The 21,610-nt window shown below is 51.2% G+C and overlaps 1 protein-coding gene across 2 annotated transcripts; it reads right to left on the reverse strand.

Moving 5' to 3' along the window:
• Nucleotides 1-571: 571 nt before the first annotated feature.
• On the reverse strand, nt 572-10,241 carry LOC127032721 (killer cell lectin-like receptor subfamily F member 1). Of its 2 annotated transcripts, XM_050920163.1 has the most exons (7): nt 10,130-10,241; nt 7,668-7,763; nt 6,670-6,768; nt 4,746-4,907; nt 3,227-3,381; nt 2,473-2,585; nt 572-779 (listed from the first exon to the last, which is right to left on the reverse strand). In XM_050920163.1, the coding sequence occupies exons 1-7, from the start codon at nt 10,212-10,214 to the stop codon at nt 656-658; spliced, it is 834 nt and encodes a 277-aa protein (XP_050776120.1). In that variant the 5' UTR covers nt 10,215-10,241; the 3' UTR covers nt 572-655. The 2 variants fall into 2 exon arrangements, with proteins under 2 accessions (XP_050776120.1, XP_050776121.1); XM_050920164.1 differs by lacking the exon at nt 7,668-7,763.
• Between the last annotated feature and the right edge of the window lie 11,369 nt (nt 10,242-21,610).

Consider the following 21,610-nt stretch of genomic DNA (forward strand, 5'->3'; position numbering starts at 1 on the left):
GTTGCCTTTTATGTATCGGTTTATTTTTATTTTTCCCCCTGGCCTAGCACCATCTGATGGGCCGGAGCAGACATTGCAATGTCTAGGTTTGCTGCAGAGCACCCTAATCTTCTGCTGTGTAGCTAGAGTGGAGACCAGCGCTGGGAGAAAGGTGAGTCAGAAGCATATTGTATTTGACATGAGCTGGGTGACTCCTCCACACTATCCCAGTGGGAAACACCTACTGCAAAGATTAAAATGGAGGGAGAAGCTAATATACTAATCAGCAGTACAAACTCAGTACAGGGATTATTGTATAGATTTAATGTATCTAACTCTGTGATTATTTGTACTTGTAATTAAAATAATTAATCAACGCTCTGAGGCCTGTGTTCGTGAAGATCTGTTCTCTTACAGCCATGGCCTGCAAAGTGCAGCTCTGCGTGTGTTCCCTTCCTATATGCGTTCGCATGCAGACAAGTTCATTCTGTGCATGCACGTGCCCCTGCGGAGCGCTGTTTCTCTTGTGTATTTCTAAAGCGTCCCAGCACTGACAGAGCACAGGGTGGCGTTTTCCCAGGCTCAGCGACGGCCCTCCACCTTTGAGAGCTTTACCCAAAGCTCGAACCTTAGTCTTGTGTGTCCCTTAATGAAACAGGGGATCCGCTAATGCCATTTATATCGGGACAGCTTCTCTCTGGCAAATCCATTTAAAGGAACCACTGCAGATTTCACTGCGAATCTGATTCTCCTTCCACACCCCACAGCTGTTTCCAGTGTCAGGGGCTGATAGTGAGACCCTGCAGAAAAACAGAGAGAGTCACCAGTGGAGTCTAGATCTCTTGCCTAGCTCTAGAGCAGTGCTTGCTTGTTGTTTGTGAGCACTCAGGGTTTTTTTCCTGCAGGGTTCAGATACCTCAGTGAGCGTGAAATGAGCTGGTAGGAGAATGGGAGAGGAACAAACCACCTGTGATGGGGGTTAGTCGCGTGGCTGCATGCACGGCAGGAATGTGCATAGACACTGGGGGAAAGGGCGACTGCAAGTGTAACCCAGGCCTGCTGGGACCTGGGTTCAACAATAAGTAAATAAAAAGAGTTTTTGTGGTCCATTCAAAAGCAACTGGAGGTCCAGCTTTGGCCCATAGTCCGCCTATAGCCTACCCCTGCAGTAGATTCTCATGCACTAAACTTCAGAGGTCCCAGGTTCGATCCCACCCGCCAATGACGGGGCTCTGTCACCGTTACACAAGAGCCTCATCAGAATAGACTCTTGGGGGACGGGGATCTCTGCAAAACTGCCAAGAGGGTGGGAGAGGGCAGCCATGATTACTGAATTACTTACCCACCCACTCTGCTGGGCTCAGGTGAAACACACGACACACCCAGAGTTAATGAGAACAGACTCTGCCCATCTCTCCTCCACAGCTTTGTTCCCTCTAGCTGTCATCGGCTCCCCGAGTCCACCAGATTAATTATAAACAGTGTACTCAGCTTCTGTGTAGTGTCTCCCATCAGCCAAATTGTGCCTTACTAAACAGAGCCTCAAACTTTCTCTTTTTTTTTTTTTGGTAAGTTGCAAGCGTTTTTGACTCTTTAAACCGCAGCGTGAGGGAGAATTACAATCACTGAAGTGCCTAGGAGCCAGGATCAGATTGTACGAGGTGCTATATGTGAGTTACTAGGTGTATTACAGGAGCACCTATGAGCATAGGTGCCAACTTCTCCTGGCACCGGTGGGTGGTCACGCCCTCCCCCCTGCCCTGGCCTCACCCCAACTCCACCACTGCCACACCCCCTCCTGCCCTGCCCTGCCCCCAATCCAACCCTTCTCCAAAGTCTCCGCTCTAACTCTGCCCCCTCACTGCCCCATTGGACTCCTTCCCCAAATCCCCGCCCCGGCCCTGCCTCCTCCCCCCCTCCTCCCCTGAGTGTGCTGTGTTCCCGCTCCTCCCTCCCACCACTTGCTGGGAGGAGAAGTGGGGGCAGCACTCAGGGGCAGAGGTGGAGTTGGGGGGAAAGCCTGGCTACCACTGGGTGCAGAGCACCCACCAATTTTTCTCTATGGGTGCTCCAGTTCTGGAGCACCCCTGGAGTTGGCACCTATACCTAATGAGCTCCAGTCTGGGAACAGGCCCTCAGTGCGCTAGGAGCTGTACAAACACAGAATAAAAAGAGAGCCCTTCTCCAAAGAGCTTCCAACCTAAGTATAAGAACAGATGGCGACAGACTGGGGAATACAAGGGAACAGTGGAATGAGGGTCAGTGGATGACATGGCAGGGTGCATGGAGTGAGACCCCCATTCCAGCTGGAGAGGCTGCAATTACTGTCTTTGTGGCTCACCTTGAAAATACGGACCTTAACATGTGCCCCCTGGGATGAAAGTGAACTTCGCAAGCCAGCCCAGCAGAGCTTTGCATTTGGCCCCACGAACAGCTACAATGATCAAGTTACAAGGTGATTCCAGACTTAAATTCAAAACAGGAAATACTCACCCTGTTTGATTCAACAGGGAACCATCCACCCACGTCCAGTTTCCCTTGGAGGTTGTCAGGTGCAGTCCAATCCAAATGGAGTATTTCCCCTCCGTGATAGTTTTTATGAATGCCTGTAAAGTGTAGGCCAAGTACACTGATAAATGTAACTGCCCATAATTCACTAGGGGCCAGAACCTTGAAAGAATTTAGGCTTCTTCAGTTGATTTGAAATAAATGGATATAAGGAGTCAAAATTACCTTCAAGGATCCAGCCTTAAATTTTGAAGTTCTGGGCAGAAAAGAAAGCGAAGTATCTGACATGCAGGACCCTAGATACTGGAGCTCTGGAGCTATATATATGTATGTATTTTGTAATGAGCTGCCAGCATGGTTCCAGAATAACCGATTACCATAATGTGAGTGACTCAAGTGAGGTGATCGCTTACCCGGTCCAGGGGTTAGGACGCTCACTGTGACTCAGGATGGCTGGGTTCCATTGCTTGCTCTCCCAGACTCTCAGAGTGATCTTGGGGCAAGTCTCTCTGTGCCTCAGTTTCCCCAGATGTACAATGGGGAAACTGAGGCACTAAGGGACTTGCCCATCTGTCTGTCAGGGCTGATACTGCCCCATCTCATAGGGTGTTGAGATTAGAGTGGGAGGTTCAGATACTACAGCAATGGGAGGGGTGGGGGTTAGAAGAGCACTGCGTTTTGATAGGTCAAACTCGACAACTCTCCAGCTGAAGTTCCCACACCCTGCTATTGACTTTACCATCTCACGCTGGTCCTGGCTCATGAGCATTTGAGAGCTCTTCGCCAAGCAGTCCTCACGACTCTCGTTCCACTTTTTGCTCTCTTTGGAAAGCCAGTAGCACTTGTCCCCATGCAGCAGCCAGTTCGGGGCACAGAGTCTGCACCCGGGGGGCCCTGGAAGGGGAAATGTCAAGAGATGAATTTACTGAACCTAAAGACTCAACAAAACTGTGCAAATGGTTTTGGAGCCTCCCGGCTAAATATGGTAAGCAGGGACTTTTCTCGCTTGTAGAATTTCATCTGCTTAGAGAAAAGCCAGAATTGGAAGAGCTGGGGGCTGTGGGTCCAGATAGAGGGACACCAGCGGAGCTGTGGGATGGGGGGATCCCAGGGCTGGGCTCGCAGGGACTGTGAGTCAGGAGTGAGGGGCACTGGCTGAGCTGTGGGGTGAGGAGAGCCCAGGGCTGGGACAGCAGGAGACTGTGGGTCCGGACTGAGGGGCACCAGCAGATCTTGGTGGGGGTGAAAGGGTGACAGGGACCCAGATGCAAATTAAGGTCTCCTGGAGCCCTGGGCCAGAGCAAGGGGGAGGCCCTGCTGCCAGAAATGTGGCCCTGCCCCACCCCTTCCTCCACGCCCCTGCACCCATTCCATGCCTGGCCCTGCCTCGTTCCCCCTGTTCCCCAGGGCCCCACCCCGCATTCTGTCCTGCCCCTGTCCCTGCCTGCTCCTTTTTGCCTCTTCTCCCCCTCTGTGGGGCTGCGACCAGAGAAGCTCTGTACCCGAAATCCTCCAGCCCCAGGGCTGCGGCGGAGGGGGGGGAGGAGATTTTTCTGTGGCCCTCAAATTGGCTGGAGCCTCTTGGCATGGGTCCCCTGGGTCTGTGTGGTAATCCACCACTGCAGGGCCCCCACCCTGACACCTCCCAGCTGTGTGAACTCCCCCCACCAGAAGCCTTTGCTCAGTAAACCCTGCTCAGAGCAGTGGGTCAAATGCCCCCAAACGTCCTTCTCCTGGAGTTAGGGGAGGGGAAATAGTCTCTCAGCCTTCTCTCCCCCATCCTCAGCTGCCTGGGCATCTCAGCTGCTACAGGAATTGTGGGGAAGGGGAACCACACCCACCCTGACCTACCCTGCTTCTCTAACCAGTTCCCTTTCCCGCTCCACTCCAGCAGAGAGAAGGGGAAGCCAGCTGCCTGTCTGGGAGGATCTGCTGGCCTTTGAGATGATGGTGCGCATGTAGCCATGTCTCCTGTGCAAGGCAGGCTGGAGACCTTCCCCAGCCCCGTAACAGCTGCTTGAGCTGTTCATTTTTTAGACGAGGTTCAGATGGGCAGGTCTGCAGCGAAGGAGCCCGGAATGGCCCAGATCAGCCGTACCGGCATCAAGGGGAGCTCTCCCACAGAAACCTAGATGTTGTGGGACCACGTGAGGCTGCTCTCAGCTTGACCCAAGCCCCGGATCTGCGAGCAGCACCCATGATTTGGGCCGCAGGGAGCTCTTCCGCCGACAGGGCGGGCTGAGGGGAGTTGCGTTTACCTGCCAAGCTGTTCTGGGGGGAGTCGCACAGACGCCGTCTTAGGTGAGACGCCAAGCTGGAGTTGCAGTCTGTACCGTTTCCATTCCTCCTGGTGACCCAGTCACTCTCGGGGGCCACGGAGCCTCCGCCGGTCTCTGCTTTACTGCAGGGGCCCTGAAAAACTTCATAGCAGCATCGGTGTGAATGACTTAGGGTTGGAATGGTGAGAACACGGGGTTGTAACGGACCAGGGATCTCAAACGCAAATCACCACGAGGGCCATATGAGGACGAGTACGTTGGCCTGAGGGCCGCATCACTGAAACCTTTTCATACAACGATACAAATGTATAGTCAAAAATGAAGAGTAGTAAAGTATGCTATTAAAAATCAGTGTGTTAACTTGTTAAACACTGTAATGTGAAGAGGAGTTTTCATAAAATATAAACACCTGTAACTATTCCTTATGTGGTCAGTAACACTGATGATGATCTACATTAACAGTCTATCAACACAGCTGCAATGGCAGGAACTTTTTAAAGTAACTATTCATGCAAAATACGTTGCCACTTTTAACAAACATTCTTCCCAGCTACTCACAGCAAAGGATCAGACATGCTGAACTTCATACCTCAGTGGACTCGGCTAATCCGTGAGGCCTCACCCTTGTCCCACCTCTTCCCACCCCTTCCCCGCCCCCATTCCAAACTCTTCCCCAAAGTCCCTGCCCCAACTCCGCCCCCTCCCTGCCTGTATTCTGACCCCTTCTTCAAATCCCCGCCCCGGCCCAGCCTCTTCTCCGCCTCCTCCCCTGAGCTTGCCGTGTCACCACTCCTCCCCTCTCCCTCCTGGAAAGTCCTAAGTACCGCCAAACAGCTGTTTGATGGCGGGAAGCGCTGGGAGGTAGGAAAAGCAGCGGGGATGTGACTCGTTCGGGTGGGGGGGAGCTTGGCTACCAGTGGAGTTGGTGCCTATGGCGGGCCACAGGAAATAACTCCGTGGGCCACGTATTTGAGACCCCTGAAATAGACTATTTGCAATGGTCTATTGACCGGTAGGAATGAGGGGGTAGATAGATGGCTGGGTATGGGAATGGACAGATAGATAAGGTGGTACGGGAGGGAGTGGATGGGTAGATAGATATGGTGGTGTATTGGGGTGGATAACTAGATGGCTGTGTAGGGGGATGGATAGATCAGGAGGTGTGGGAGGGGTGGATGGATAGATAGGTGGCTGTGTCGGGGGATGGATAGATAGGTAAGGCAGTGGTGGGTTGATGGATAGATAAGGTAAGGCAGTGTGTGGGTGATAGGGTGGTGATAGATAATGGTGGAGGGACAGCTAGACAAGGTGGTGTGGGGGGATAGATTGTTAGATAAGGCAGCATCTAGGGTGTTGGATAGCTAGAGAAGGCAATGTGGGGGAATAGATAGTCAGATAAGGTGACATGCTGGGGGACAGATAGATAAGTCTGTGTGGGGATTAATTCATTACAAACATTCAGGTCCATTCCACGTTAGCAAAGGGAAAGTTATCCGGAATGGGTCACTTGAGTGGCATACGTCAATGTTATCTTGTTCATGTGACATGTCCTGCCTGGGTGAAGTACCGAGTCATCCTTTAGCGACTGGAACAGAATCCTAAGTTGAGTTCTTGCCCCATGGTTAGCGTGTTAGCCTGGGACCTGGGAGACTTCCCTGCTCTGCCACAGGCTTCCTGTGTGACCTTGGTCAGGTCATTTTGTCTCATTGGGCCTCAGTCTCCCCATCTGTAGAAGGGGATAATAGCTCTGCCTCACAGAGGATTAATTTGTTCAATCTTGCGTGGTGCTCAGGTACTTGGGTAATGTTGGCCTGAGGTAGAGCGGCACTGTGGAGAAACACGAGAATGTTGGATACCTCGCCGTATCCCCAAACAAGTGGATGGGTGGCCTTGAGCTACTCACCCCAGACGCTCAGGGCCGTCATAGCTCCCAGCAGGATGACGTTTGCAGCCCAGCTGACCCTCAGAGCCATCTGATGCCAGTGGGGGAAGTGATGGCATTCTGTAAGAGTGATGGCATGCTGACTAAGCACTCTCTGCTACGGGTTAAGTGAGCTAATAATAATTATAAAAGGGGCTGGGGCTTAGTTAGCTCCTGCTGGTTCAGTCTGTCTTAACAAACCCTCCCAACTGGGGCAGGTATCCCCTTATTGCAATAACAGAGACCAGTTTGTTAGACAGAAATATGCCATTCTTAGGAGCCCCCCTGGGACTGTCTTGCCAGAATGTTGCATTGTAATTTCTGGAACGATAGAACTGATGAAGACTATGAATTTTCAACAAAAACAAAACATTCCCCCCCCCCCCCAAAATCACCAAAAACTGAAATATTTCAATTTGGAAATGTTTTATTTCGTTGTGGGAGCTGTAGTTCAGGTTCCTCATCTTCTCATTCTCCTCTATATACCAGGCTCCTGGTTGGACTACAGCTCCCATGATGCCTTGTGGTTTTCTCTGTTGCGGGGGAGATGTGCATCAGAGTCCCTGGCCCTAGTGCATCATGGGAGATGTAGTCCAGCTGGGGAGACCGGCCCATAGAAGAGACTGGGGACAAAAGAAACTACACTGCAACTCCCATGTGGCACCAGGGCAAGGAGTTTTATTTTCAGGCATTCTGTTTTTTTAACCAAAGAACCTGATACACATTTTCTGCAGAAAGCAAATGTTGTTTGCAAACAACAAATTATCTAGCTGAAAACTTCCCATTGAAAACTGATTCAACAGACAAATTTCAACCAGTCCTCCCTGTGAATTAGTAGCACACAGGCTTACACTTCTTACACCTTCATTGTCTACTATGACTCTGGATGGTCTCACCATCCAGCTAAATAATGGATTCATTTGTACTCTTGCTATGATTCACGTCTCAATATCTGCCACCCACATTTTTTCCTGCCTTACCAGGCCAGCGTATATTCTTATCATATATACAAGAATGTGTTAAATCTTGTGACGCAGGTACCAGCTTGCAGCCCTGACTGGTAGCGGTCCAGTCGCCTGTGGAAGAAAAGGAGAAACGCACAGGCACTAGCTGGCCTCATTGCGGTCTTCATCCTCGTTGTGCTATCTCAGCCTGTGACCTACATGAAGCTCAGCACAATGCCTGAAGTGTGAAGTGAGATCTCTGTGGGGAAAGGTTACACAGATGAACGGCGAGATGAACGGCCAGCTGTCACTGAGCTGAATTCGTTGCTGGTTTATTGTGTCAGTTTAGTTTGGTGTCAACCTTGATGGGAACCCTGGGTGAATACTGTTACCAAAAAAAAGCAACCGTTACTCTCGGATGTATTAACTGGAGCGTTGCAAGCAAGACGCGAGAAGCAATGGTTCTGCTCTACTCAGCACTGATAAGACCTCAGCTGCAGAATCGTGTCCAGTTTTGGGCGTCACACTTCGGGAAAGATGGGGACAACTTGGAGAAAGTGCAATGGACAGTAACAAAAATGAGTAGAGAAAACATGACCTACGAGGGAAACCTAAACAAACCCAATTTTTTTTTTCAGTCTCGAGAAGAGAAGACTAAGTGGGGCCATGTCAGATTTCACCTACATAAAAGAGTTTTGTGAAGAGGAAGGTGATAAATTGTCCTCTTTAACCGTTGAGGATAGGCCAAGAAGCAATGGGCTTAAACCGTAGCAAGGGAGGTTTAGATTAGACATTAGGGGAAATGTCCTAGCTGTCAGAGTGGTTAAGCACCAAGAACAGAGGGAGGTGAGGTTGTACAATCTCCATCATTGGAGATTTTTGAGAACAGGTTAGACAAACACCTGTCAGGGATGGTCTAGAAAATACGTAGTTCTGCCTCAGTGCAAGGGACTGGACTATATGACGTATCGTGGCCCCTTCTGGTCCTACATTTCTATGAAATTCTGAAGTCAGTGGGAGTTCTGCTATTGACTTCAGTGGGGCCAGGATGACACGGTCAGCCGTGGGCCAGGGTTAAGGCCATGCAAAGTGAACGCTACTCCACTTGGGGTTGGCGGGAATGAGAGCTTTAAAGGGCCATGCTACCCCTAAAGTGAGGGACAGTGGCTGAACAGAAGCGGATGATTCAACGTTGCATCTGGTAGAGCCCTGGTGTGAAATTAATTTGCCCCCTAGCAGCCTTCAGCTGGGGAGAAGAGACAATAAGGTGGGGTCGATTCTGCCATCCTGGAGGGGGATGGGAATTTCCACACACACACACACCCACTTACCACAGGGGGTTTAGCTGCTACAGGCAAAGCTGTGTCATAATGCCCTGCACTGCAGGAGGTTTGTGGGGCTGACCCAGTGTTTATGTGACAGATGCACTTTGAGCACTGGTCACACACAAGAGAAGAGTGATTTCTCTCTATCCTATGCAGAACTGAACACCTCCAGCAGGAGACACTGGAATCATTATCCCTCATCTCCTCTTGCCCCCGAACCCCAGCAGATCTTCTGTGGCTTCCTGCCAGAATCGGATCCCAGCTACCCTAGGGCAAATACAGAGTAAAGCAGTTAACTGAGAGGAGTCACTCCAGATTTACAGCAGAGTCACTGAGACCAGAATCCATCCCTGACTCCAGTGCCTGAAGTGAGCGTCGCTCCAGGTTAACAAAGACCAGACTCCAGCCCTGAATCTATTGATGTCAGTGGGGTCGCTCCAGATTTACACAAGAGTCATCAAGGTCAGAATCCGGCACTGAGAGCTCACTCCGGATTTGCATCGGTCTAACGGAGATCAGCACCTGGCCTTAATTCTACTTCTGTTAATTATTCAATATCTGTGTTATAGTCGTTCCTAGCAGCTCCCTTGCACTGTACGCACATGGTAAAAGAAGAGCAGCTAAGATTTTGCCATCTCATTTACGAGAAGATGTTACAGGGGAACGAATCAACAAGACCACTCAAGGCTCCCGCTAGAGTAACCGAGAGCTGAATGAATAAAACACCGAAATCCTGGTCCTCCCAGATTCTTCCTGCTAATTACCACTCGTCCTTCCCCAGACATGCCCATTGCAGCTCTCTCTCTGCTTCTCTATTTGTCCCCATCTGCTCCACACACAAATCCCAGAGTGACACCTGTACAATTCCCTTCTTTAACCAAGAATCCTTAGAGGCCCTGTCACACAACTCGCCTTCCTTCAGATCGGTGTGTAAGACCATAAGCGGCCATGAAGGGTTCTGAGACACCTCACCATTCAGGAGGTTATCAGAGCGCGCTCTATTGTGTTAAAGGATTACAGATCCCAATCCAGACCCATGGGCCAGTGCTCCACATGACACTGAGCAGCAGCAAGGTGCTGTACAAGCTCCCTTAAAACTCCCCACGGTGCAGCATGCATTAGAAATACAGCATCACGCCCATCGTAAGAACATAGGTGGTAAAATCCACTTACTCAGGTGGTGAGGAGGTTGGGGTCGGATGGTGAGGGACGAATCTCCACGGATGTTTAAATCAGCATAGACTATTTCCCCAGCCATGGCTAGTTCAACTGGAGACGAGCGCACGCCCAGAGGCTGGGGATCTGAGAAAGGGGCAGCTGCTTCTTTATATGTGAACTGCGGCAGGTGACTCAGCCAACATCAGGAAGTGGTATCAGGCAGAGGCTGCTCAGTGTGTTTTTTTTCCCTCTTCCTTACTGAAGGCGAAGGAAGACACTGACTCCATATTCTGCTCTAGGGTGATTATGTTGCAGAGCCAGAATTTTTGGGGTGAAAGCATATTATGATGTTCATGGCATATCCAGAGACAAATTAGATGAAAAACATAAAATATTCTTGATGGAAGATGGCAACGTAACAGAATTTAATGCTTAGATTTTAAAATGATGACACATAAGAACCCCAAAACAGTGAGAGACAAAACAGGCTGCTCCCTAAGGCAGCGAGGCACAACTCAACTCTACCTTTTTCAAGGTCAGCGCTTTGCAGACTGACTACTGAGACCCATATTGCAGGCTTCCCTACACAGCGCCTTAGCCTGCCAGCAGGACTAGGAACCCCTGTGAAAATTTTAAGTGATAGTGTAACCCACACAACTTCTGGGTGTGGTGTTCTGTCCCATCTAGTGACACCGACACCACTTAAGAGAGAGCTAAAGTGAGTCAGTTTTAGCTAACAGCCAGCTGGCTTTTAGCTCAAGCATTAAGCTCCAGAGGTCCCAGGTTCGATCCTGCCCACCGAACACCGGGATATGTTGGTGTTACAACAGCATATAGTGTTTTGCAGTTTTTGATACCGCACATATCGTGGCTTTTCCTGCACTAGAAAGAAGCTGCTGCCTTTTGTGTGAGAAGCAGCAGCTGTGAGCGCTCAAGGGCTGAACCACACAGCGGGCAAAGCTGGGAAATGGTTTGACAATCATGCTATGCCTAGCATTCATAAGGTGCCAGCTGGCTGCGGCCATCTTGAATCTAGGCACCTCCAGCCCTGTCCACCACAACTGTAAGAGTGACATACGCTTGGCTTGATGTCTGCGGTGATCATGGCTGAGTTCCCCTTTGTGGTCTCTAACAAGGCTACTCGGCAGGAGGCTGTGAAGATATGGGTGCATCTCCTTTAAGAAGGCTGCTAAGTGAGCAGACGGGGGGAGTTTCCAGAGAGAAAAGCCCCTCTGGGCAGCACAGCATGCCTTCAACGAGGCAGGTGTTCCTCCAGAGCCCTGCCTCAGTCAGTGTGCACCTTCAAAGGCCGTGAAAGTTTTGGGGAAGCTGAAAATGGGGCTAAAGAAAGATCCAGTTTCTTTCAAGTTTTCCAAACCTTTAAGAAGCTGCAAGGAGACAGTTACCCGCAAACTCCTTGGCAGCCCTTAAACTGCTAGGGGAAACCCAGTCCAGAAGCCCCCTCTTTCCAGCCGATCATCCTATATCACCTTCCCCAACAGCCCCTCTTCCATCCTTTGTCTTCGGTCCCAGGCAAACAGGTCACCTGGGCCCTCTCTCTTCCGGGCCTCTGTCTCTTCCATCTTTTGTTCCCCACTGTCTGAAACTGGCTGGTCAGGTCACTAAGGGTTTTCTCGCCGCAGCCCTTTGTCCTCCCACTGGCCAGAACTGGCTGCCTTCCCAAACAAGGTGGGCCTCTTGGTCACCAACACGACGACTGAGGCCTGGTCTAGGCTCCAACATCATTCAGGGTTGTGAAAAATTGAAGGCCTGGGCACCACCGTTAGGTTGACCTAACCGTCGGTGTGGATGCCGCTAAGTGGACAGAAAAATTCTTCCATCAACCTAGCTACTGCATCTATGGTGTGTGAGCTTCTATTGGTGTGGGAAGCGTCTACACTGCAGTGGCACAACATCAGCACTGTAGCTGTGGCTTCGTAGCGGCTGTAGTGTAGACATATCTAGAGAGAGCTGGAACAGCAGTGGGAGCCAGGAGCAACGGAAGCACCCTAAAAAGGAGCAGGGGGGGCCACAGGCATCCAAACCATGGCCCAGCTCCCAAGCATCACCCCCTCCAAGGCCCTGTTCTTGCACCGCCCCGTCTCCCCAAACCCCTGCCCTCACACCACCCATTCCTCCCTAGGCCACGCACTCACACTGTCCCTTTCCCCAAGGTGCCACCTCTTCCCCCATGATCACTCCCCCTGCTTGCTCCTATCCGCCCCCTCCCCTGTCACTTGCCCTTTCAGCCAGTAAAATGGAGGGGGGCATGGCTCCCTGCCCCCCTCATCCCATTCCGGTGCCCGTGGTAGGGGCTGAAAGTCAGGATTGAGGGCACCAGCAGAGCTGTGCGGAGGTTGGCCAGAGCTGGGATAGGAGGGGGCTGTGGGGTTTGGGAGAGAAGGGCCTCCACAGAGCTGGGGGGAGGGTAGGGGGGGAAGGCCAGGATTGGGATAGCAGAGGGCTGTGGGTCAGGGCTGATGTGCAGCAGCTAATCTATATGTACGGGACAAGCCTAACCAGCTTTCCATTCCCTTGGGCATTGAGCCTGCGGTTTTTAAAGGACATCTAGGAAGATGAGGCCTGGTCCACACTAGGAAATTAGATCGGTGTAATGACCTCACTCGGGGGAGTGAAAAATCCACACCCGTGAGTCACACAGTTCAAGTGACCTGACCCCCTCCTGTCGGCATATTCAGCGTTGTCACTGAAGCGCTGCAGGGGTGCTGCTGAAGTGTTTCGTGCATAGACAAGCCCTTAAGCCAGAGGTGGGCAAATTATGGCCCGTGGGCCATGTCCGGCCTGTGGGACCATCCTGCCCGGCCCTTGAGCTCCTGGCCTGGGATGCTAGCCCCCAGCCCCTCTCCTGCTGTCCCCCCTCCCCTGCAGCCATGCTGCCACGCAGGCAGCACGGCTTGCACCTAACCACCTCCTAGGCTTTCCAATAAGCCAGTCCTGCTGTTCTGAGTGGCACGGTAAGGGGGTGGGGCGCAGGGGGGTTGGATGTCCCGGCGGGCAGTCAGGGGACAGGGAGCACTTGGATGAGGTCCTGGGGGCGGATGGCAGTCGGACACAGGGAGCAGGGGTGGGTAGGACCCCCCAGGCCAGATCCATGGACGTTAGACTTTGAAGAGCTAGGCCCCAGTCCCTGGCTTCTGACCCTCAGCCGAAAATGAGCCCGTGGCCTGCAGCAGTAACGGCGATTTCCTTAGCTAGCAGCGCTGAGGCCAGAGAGATTATTTTTAGAGCGGCCGCCTGGACACTGCTACCAGGCCTGTTTCTGTGCTGGTGTTCATTGGGCAACTCAACGAGAAATCGTACCCTCACAAGCTTCAACAAGCTGATCAAATCCCACCTCACGCTGGGCCTGACTTTATGCCTCGTTTCCTGTGCAATGCAAAACCAACGGTGTGTTTGCTGCTTTCGAAATGGGTCCTGCTTTCCGATGCCACTTGGGAAGCAGTAGCTGCCAGGAGAGCACTAGGATACACGGGGCAGTGGCAGTTATCACAGTTGTAGAGTTTAAAGCCATAAGGGACCACCAGCCCGTCTGCTCTGCCCTCCTGTGTATCACAGGCCACCAACACCACCCAGCACCTCGCACACCAAACTCAACAACCGAAATGAGACCAACACATTACACCCCCCAGGAGACTAGACTGTTGTGTGCCACAGGAAGAGAACAGGAGGGACCCAGGTGTCCCCATGCCCAAGGCCCCAGTGGCAGGGAAACAATGAAGTGAGACACACCCAGATAATCCCGGCAAGTGACCCACACCCTCTGCATATATGAATAAAACCACATTTAAACACAACCTGCAGGAAGCAGCTAAGGCCGAAGGAATCCTAGGATATGCCCATCCAAGAGAGAGTTAGGCTGGCAGGGTGGCAGGGCTGGTTTCCTTACATGATTGCTATCATCTATGATTTAACTTTCTTTTCAGACCAGGCAATATAACGTTGCCTCTTTTGTGCCAAGCAGTTTGCCAATATTTGCAGTCTCTGAAGCAGCTGGCACTAGCCACTGTTGGAGACAGCAAAGAATTCTGTGGCACCTTATAGACTAACAGACGTTTTGGAGCATGAGCTTTCGTGGGTGAATACCCACTTCCTCAGATGCATGTTGGAGACAGGAGCAACAGGTCCCTCACCAACACTCAAACCTTGGCCCTGCCCCCATGCCACCCCTTCTCCCTGAGGTCACGCCCCCACACTGCTCCTTCACCCTGAAGCTCCATCCCTGTACCACCCCTTCCCCCAAGGCCTTGCCCATGCTCCCTCCTCTCTGCCCCCTCTGATCCCCGTCGCTCACCCCTGTGGCCAGTAAGAAGTGAGAGGGCGTAACCCTTCCACTTTCAAAAGTGATGGGGCCATTGCCTCCTGTTAGGGTGACCAGATGTCCCAATTTTATTGGAACAGTCCTGATATTTGGGGCTTTTTTCTTACCTAGACACCTATTACCTCCCACCCCCTTCCCAATTTTTCTCACTTGCTATCTGGTCACCCTACTTCCTGCTCCTTCCGCCTCTCGTTCCGGCGCCCCTGGTTGGAGAGAACATGCTGGACTAGAGGGATCTCAGGTCTGATCCAATCTGGGAATTGCTACTGTCCTTCTGGTCGATTAAAATCTTTGTGGTGTTGTTGGGAGGGATGAGAGGAGACCTGATCCCACATGAATTAAGGGTTGGTTACCAGTACACATCTCACATCATGCAGGAGATCTGGATATAAATTGAGAGTGGTCCCACTGCAATCAGTGGAGTCCGATCTGGATTCTGATCTCAACAACCCCAGTGTAAATCCAGAGTGACTCCAGTGAAGCCAGTGGGGCTGGATTCTGATCTCAACAACTCCAGGATAAATCCAGAGTGACTCCAGTGGAATGATTCTGAATATGCTCCATTGTGAAACCAGCATTCAGCTCATTGAAGGCGATTACTCTGGATTTACACCAGTCTAGTGGAAAGCAGAATTTGGCCCATTTCAGGGCTCAGCCAGCTGCTGATACTGGAGGCAGGAACGCTATAGAGTTTCTGTTTCTTTTACACGCTGGGGAAATCCCCATGCACTTGCTCTGGCCAGGGTCCTGCTCATCAGGGGTTTCCCAGCCCGTGTTTCCCCTTGGAAAGGTGACGTTAACCCCTGCCTCACCAGTGACCCCATCACCTTACCTTACATTTCACAGCACTGATCAGCTCCCGGGGTCCAGTCTGTTGCTCTGCTCTCCCAACGCGAGCAGGGCCCAGTATAGGAAGGGGAGAAAGGGCACATGTAGGTGTGCCTTAAACTAAAGGCCTGGTGCCAGGGCAGGCGCTCACGGGTGGGGAGCATGTGCCTGATTAACTGATGGGCCTGCTACCTGCAGAGATGGGCTGTACCCTGGAACTCCTGCAATTAACCAGCTTGACCAGCGGGTGTCCTTGAAATCCAGGAATGACTCCTGGTTTCTGTAACCGCCCCCAGCCTCTGGCAGCTGGCCGAGCCTGAGACATTAGCCATGAAGTGCTTGTGTGCCTCAGGGGGACCAGCCCCCATCAAGCCTCCTGCCCCAGCTCTTCCAGTGGTCACAGTCCCATCTGCCCTTATGCCCATCTTCTGCCCTGCATGCAGATCTGGGCTCGAAGTCCCTCCGCTGGCTCAGGGCCATCTTCTAATGCCAGCTGGGTTGGACTTTTCAAAGTAACCAGCTGCAGACCGAATTTCGATCTATGAATCAATGCGACAGCTGTGCTCATCTGGGACAACGCAACTCACAGAGAGCGCTGGGGGCAAAGCATGCTCCGTCAAGGGGGTCTGGCTGTGGAACAATCTTCCAGAGGAGACTGGACCCTGCCGGTGTCTGCCCATCTTCAGGAGACGCTGCAAAGCTACTCCACCATAAGTGAGGCTCAGAATTTGAACACCCCGTTTATTCCCAATGCCCTACAAAAAGACCCTCCCTCAAGCAGGGTTCTGGTCTCATCAAGAGAGAAGAGCCAGAGACACTGTGAAATCCAGTAGGGACTTTGCAGTTGATTTTTTACAGAAGGTGCCCAGATACCATGGTGATGGGCAGCAGGATGCAACTCACCGGGCATGTCTACACTGCAATAAGGAACCAGCTGCACCGAGTCTCTCAGCCCAAGTCAGCTGACTTGGGCTCACCGGGTTGAGGCTGCATGGCTATAAACTGCAATGTAGACATTCAGGCTTGAGCCAGAATCTGAGATCCTGCCCCCATCCTGGGGTCTGGGAGCCCAAGCTCCAGCCCCAGCCCGAACGTTTACACTGCAGTGTTATAGCCTGGCAGCTCAAGTCACCTGACCCGGGCCATTCATGGCCGTGCCATGGGTCTTTTATGGCGGGGTAGCCATACCCTCAGACGACCAGACCTGCAGAGTGCCAGCAAAGGAGGAGGTGGGGTTGTTAGGCTGAGGACAAGGAGTGGGTAGGTTTTTCTCTCTCACCTTCTAACCTTAACTCTGCCCCTTTTCACTCCTCTGGAAGATCACAGCATCGTACCAGCCTCTGCCAGCCAGTAGCAATACCCACCAGATCAATATTACTGCCCAGTTAACAACTCTGGGTCCCAGGGTGTAGCTCAGGAGTGGGGATGGCGAGCAGTGCGGGGCACAGAGAGAATGACAGGTCTATTAGGGGAGGAGTGAATTCTGTTATAATCCCGCACCATTCCCAAGGGAGCAGCGTTAAAATTGGTGTGGCAGTTTCTCCGTTCACTTTGCATTTCCTGATTTTCCCCAAAGTTCGCACGTTAGGAATTGTGTTCTTCCATTGCAGACGGGCCCAAGGAGCACAGGGCAGTGGTGAGGCTGCACCCTTAACTCCATCTTCATGATTTTTGTGCATATGAATCTTAATGTCTATTTACAGTGCATACATGAATTTAATGCCTTACCCCATCTGCCTAATTATAGCACAGCCTTAAATTTCTCCAGCTCTTTCCCTGGCAACAGCTGATTTCTGGCAACAGAGAAAGGTGAGTCAGGCTCTGGCACTGAGTTAACTTCTATTTATGAGAAACTACTGGAGAGAAAATAGACTCTGTCCAGGATCAGAGTGACAGAAGGCTAACTTGGCAGCCCAGTGCCGTTCAGCTTTCTCTGTCCACCTCCCTCTTCACTATGGATCCCGGAATGTGGTTTGTTTAGCTAGCAAAGAAAAATAGAAAGTTTAAGGGAGTGGGGAGATAGTGTCCCTGGTAAACAAAGGAGACAAAGAGGGTGCATGAGTTGGGCAGAAATCCGTTTGCTGTAAGTGTCTGTGGCTGTCAAAAGCCTCTTGTGTCAGGTGGACAGTGATCCCAAAGATCACGACAAGGGAGAAACCCATCTCTTTGCACCACTGCCTTCCCAGCAATGAGGGGATTTTCTCTTGACTCAGCAGATGCAAGTTATCTCAGGGGCTCCCCTACTGCAGGCTCCGGGGAAAGTTGGTTCACTCTAGCACTGCCACTGAAGAGGAAAGATGTCAAAGGGACATCTCCTCTGGCCACTACTGCTGCTCTTGATAGTAACCACACAAGGGAAGCCACTCATCACCTCAGGTAAGTGACCTACCACTTCAGGAAGGATTTCTTTCTCCCCAGCAGGCAAACCAAGGGGCCTGACCTCACCCTGCCTGCTTGGAGAACACAGTTGCAGTACCCAGCTGAGCACAGGAAACCTTAACCTCCAGCCCTCCAGGGCTCGTTCTAGGCAGCCGAGCCCAGAGCCACCTCCGCCCCCTTGGGGAAACAGAGGAAGGTTCCTCCTATCCTACCCCTACTCCAGTTGGTGAGGAGATAAATGGGGCAGGGAGGCAGAGATGGATTTGAGAGGGACCTGGCTGGAACCAGTGGGAGAGTCAGGGTAGGGGAGGATGGATGATGTGAGGGAGGCAGGAGGGCTGAGAGAATGGGTGAAAGGGGAGCTGGAAGGATTTGGGGAGGCAAAAGGAGACAGGTTCTGAAGGCAGGCCAGGGATGGAGGGGAGTTTCTGACAGGAGGGGCAGTGGGTATGGATGGATTTTTAAGAGCCTGAGGGGGCCATGGCTAGATTAGGGGGTCCCGAGAAGAGAGCTAAAGGGGGATGGATGGATTTCAGGAGTCCTGAGAGTAGGGTTAGGTGGCATGGATAGATTTTAGGATGGTAACATGGATGGATATTTGGGGGGGTTATGGACAGGGTGAAGGGGCCTGGATGGATATGTGAGGGTCAGGCTGAAAGGAAGGGGTGTGTGGATGGTTATTTGGGGGGCTGACAGGATGGGGAGGATGTGTTCCTGGATTGTGTATCTACTAGCTCTTTGGGCCAAGGACTGTCTTACTGGCATATGCATGTACAGCACCTAGCACTGTGGGGTCCCAATCCCTGATTAGGCTTCTAAACTCTACCACAACAGATGCTGTTTGCGACCCAAACAGCAGGCCAGATGCTTAGTGACTCTGGAACAGAGACATTCGAAAGGGAATTTAATAACAGTGAAGGGCTTCTGCGCAGCACAGAGCCAAAGAGAGGGGAGCCGGAAAATCCCCAACTGGGAGGTGTGACTTTCAAAGACTGTTTGGGGGTGGCAAGGAGCCATGGTGGAATACTGGGGGAAACCCAGCATGAGAGAAGTTCGAGATGGTTGGATTTTTTTTTTTTTGGGCAGAAAAGGGTTTTCAATGGAAAAATAGCTTTTCGACCCATATGAAAAATATCTACAATAAAAGAATTGTACCACTCAAAATTCTGTGCTTTTTGACAACAGAAGATTTGTACGGAATTGATTCAACATGACAAATATTCAGTTTGATTCATGGAGTTGAAATGATTTTTTGTTTGTTTGTTTCCTTTATTAGTGGGTTCCTTTTTGCCCCCTTTTCATGTGTGTGTGTGTGGAGGGAGGAGAGGGGGGGTGGATAAAGAGAGGAGGAAGAAAATAGAAAAAGGAAAAAAATTCCCCCCTCCAAAAATGAAAATAAAAAACATTTGTTTTGATTCGATTCATTTGATTTAAATGGAATAATAGGTTTTGGTCTGAAATGAGTCGAAATTAAATTTTGGTGAGAATTAGAGATAGTCCAAAATAATGTGTCATGAAGTTTTTTTTTTAAAACAGAACAATGTTTTTTCAAACTATATGAAAATTTTCTAGACAAATGTTTGTACCATTCAGATTTTGACAAATTGGAAAATGTATTTTGAATTGATTCAAACTGAAAAATATTGGTTTTGGTTCAAATCAAATGGAATTATTATGATTAGGTTTTTTCTTATGTTTTTAGTATTTATTTTTCCTTCATCTCCACTTTTCCAGAGGAAAAAAAAAGAGAGGGAGGAGAGAAAAGGGGAAAATAGCCCTCAAAAATGAAAATCTTTATTTGTTATTGTTGTTTTGATTCCATTTGATTCAAACTGAAACTAATTTTTTTGATTCGTTAAGATTCCATTTGATTCAAACTGAAACTAATATTTTGGTTTGGCTACATTCTAAATGGATTTTTTCTTTTGATGGAAAAAAATCGGAACAAATGCAGTGAGAAATTTTCAAGTGAAAATATAGTGATAGCCTCAAAGAGCTCAAGCTTTTTAGCTTAACAAAGAGAAGGCTTAGGGGTGACTTGATTACCGTCTGTAAGTATCTACAAAGGCACAAATATTTAATAACGGGCTCGTCAGTCAAACAGAGAAAGATAGAACACGATCCAATGGCTGGAAGTGGAAGCTAGACAGATTCAGGCTGGAAATAAAGTGTAAATTTTCAAAGAGTGCAAGTAATTAACCGTAGGAACAATTTGTGGTGGAGTCTCAATTACTGACAATTTTTAACTCAAAATTGGATGCTTTTCTAAAAGCTCTGCTCTAGGAATTATTTTGGGCCGGTCTCTGGCCTGGGTTATCCAGGCGGTCAGACTAGATGGTCACGGTAGTTCCTTCTGGCCTTGGCATCTATGAAGCACACATTTTTGGCATAAAGAATCCCTGGTGTTGGCCACCTAGTGGAAAGGTTCGGTTTGGAAACCCAGAAATTCTGGCCAAGAGATATAGGACGCGATCAGCGGCTCTGATTTTGCTGCATGGGAGAATATGGCCCTTGACAGTTTTCATGCCGTATTGTTCTAGAAACCCCAGACCAGCTTCCCTCAACCTCACGCAGCCTCCACCTCATCAGCACACACAAATCTAGCTGCAAGCCCACATCCAACCTACTGGTCAGGGTGATTAACCAATAGCACAAACTCCTAAAGCAAAGTGGTGTCTTCTCCCATGTCTCAGTGCCTTCAGCTCCAGCCTGGATGTCTCGCTGGAAGACACAAGCTTCTGGGTTCAGAACTGGGGGGACTAGGTGAAATTCTCTGTCCTGTAAGATATAGAGATTGGACTAGAGGATCTAACGATCCCGTCTCTGGCCTTGAAATCTACTCATCAAACCCCAAGCTCGACCCACCATCTCTGCCGTGCCACGTGCTCTCCTCTCCCCCTATAATCAGTTTGGTTTTTAACCCTTGCAGTTCCCATGGTTTGTCGGAAGGTCTCCTGGTCCACGACTGTAGGAAGCTCTGTGCGCATCCCCCTTCACACCGTCGAGACGTCCTTTCACGTGTACCGCCTCGATGGCTCTGCCTCCCGTTGGGAGGAGATCCTGGTCTCCCTCGATGGGATCTCGCAGCCTCCCCGTATCCCTTTCCCCGAGAAGATCTCCGTGTCCAGCAGAGGCTTTGAAGTGCAGCACACGAGCAGAGGAGTGGAAGGCAGCTACCAGGTGGTCTCCATGGTCACGGGGAAGTGTGAGGCTCACATTGACCTGGCAGTGCTGGGTGAGTCCTGTGCTCCCCCCTCCCCAGTCTCCTAGTAATGCCACTCAGTGCAGGGCCTGTATAGAGCGTGTGCATGGGACCAAGCAGCTCAGGGGATTGTTCTTTCCCTCTCTAGCCTGTGGAGGGCTCACGGGCAGGGCCAGTGCAACCATTTAGGCAACCTAGGCGGTCGCTGAGGGTGCTAGGATTTGGGGGGCGGCATTTTCTTCAGCAGCGACCGCGGCGGCCGGATCTTTGGCCACCCTAGTCACTGCCGGCATTTAGGCAGAGGGAGCTGGGGCAGCGGAGCGCAGGGAGGGCCGCCTGCAGCAAGTAAGGGGCGGGCGGGGGAAACTCCCCACCCCAGCTGACCGCTGCCCCATCTCCTCCCCGAGCACGGGTGGCTGCTTCACTTCTCCCACCTCCCAGGCTTGCAGCGCCTAAGCTGATTAGCGCTGCAAGCCTGGGAGGTGGGAGAAATGAAGCAACGACGGCGTGCTCGGGTGGAGGCGGAGCAGGGGTGAGCTAGGGTGGGAGGGGAGCCTCAGGGCAGAGGGTGAGGCGTGAGGAGCTGCCGCGGGGGGGGGGGCCTCAGGGTGGAGAGGGGGAGCTGCTGTGGGGGAGAGCTCAGGGTGGGGGCTCGGGGACGGGGGAGGGTGCAAGGTGCCGCCTAGGGCGTGAAACATCCTTGCACTGGCCCTGCTCACAGGGAGCATAGCAGCTGTGTCCCTGGCTG

The sequence above is a fragment of the Gopherus flavomarginatus genome, chromosome 12 (assembly GCF_025201925.1).
Source record: "Gopherus flavomarginatus isolate rGopFla2 chromosome 12, rGopFla2.mat.asm, whole genome shotgun sequence".
Classification (NCBI taxonomy): Eukaryota; Metazoa; Chordata; order Testudines; family Testudinidae; genus Gopherus; species Gopherus flavomarginatus.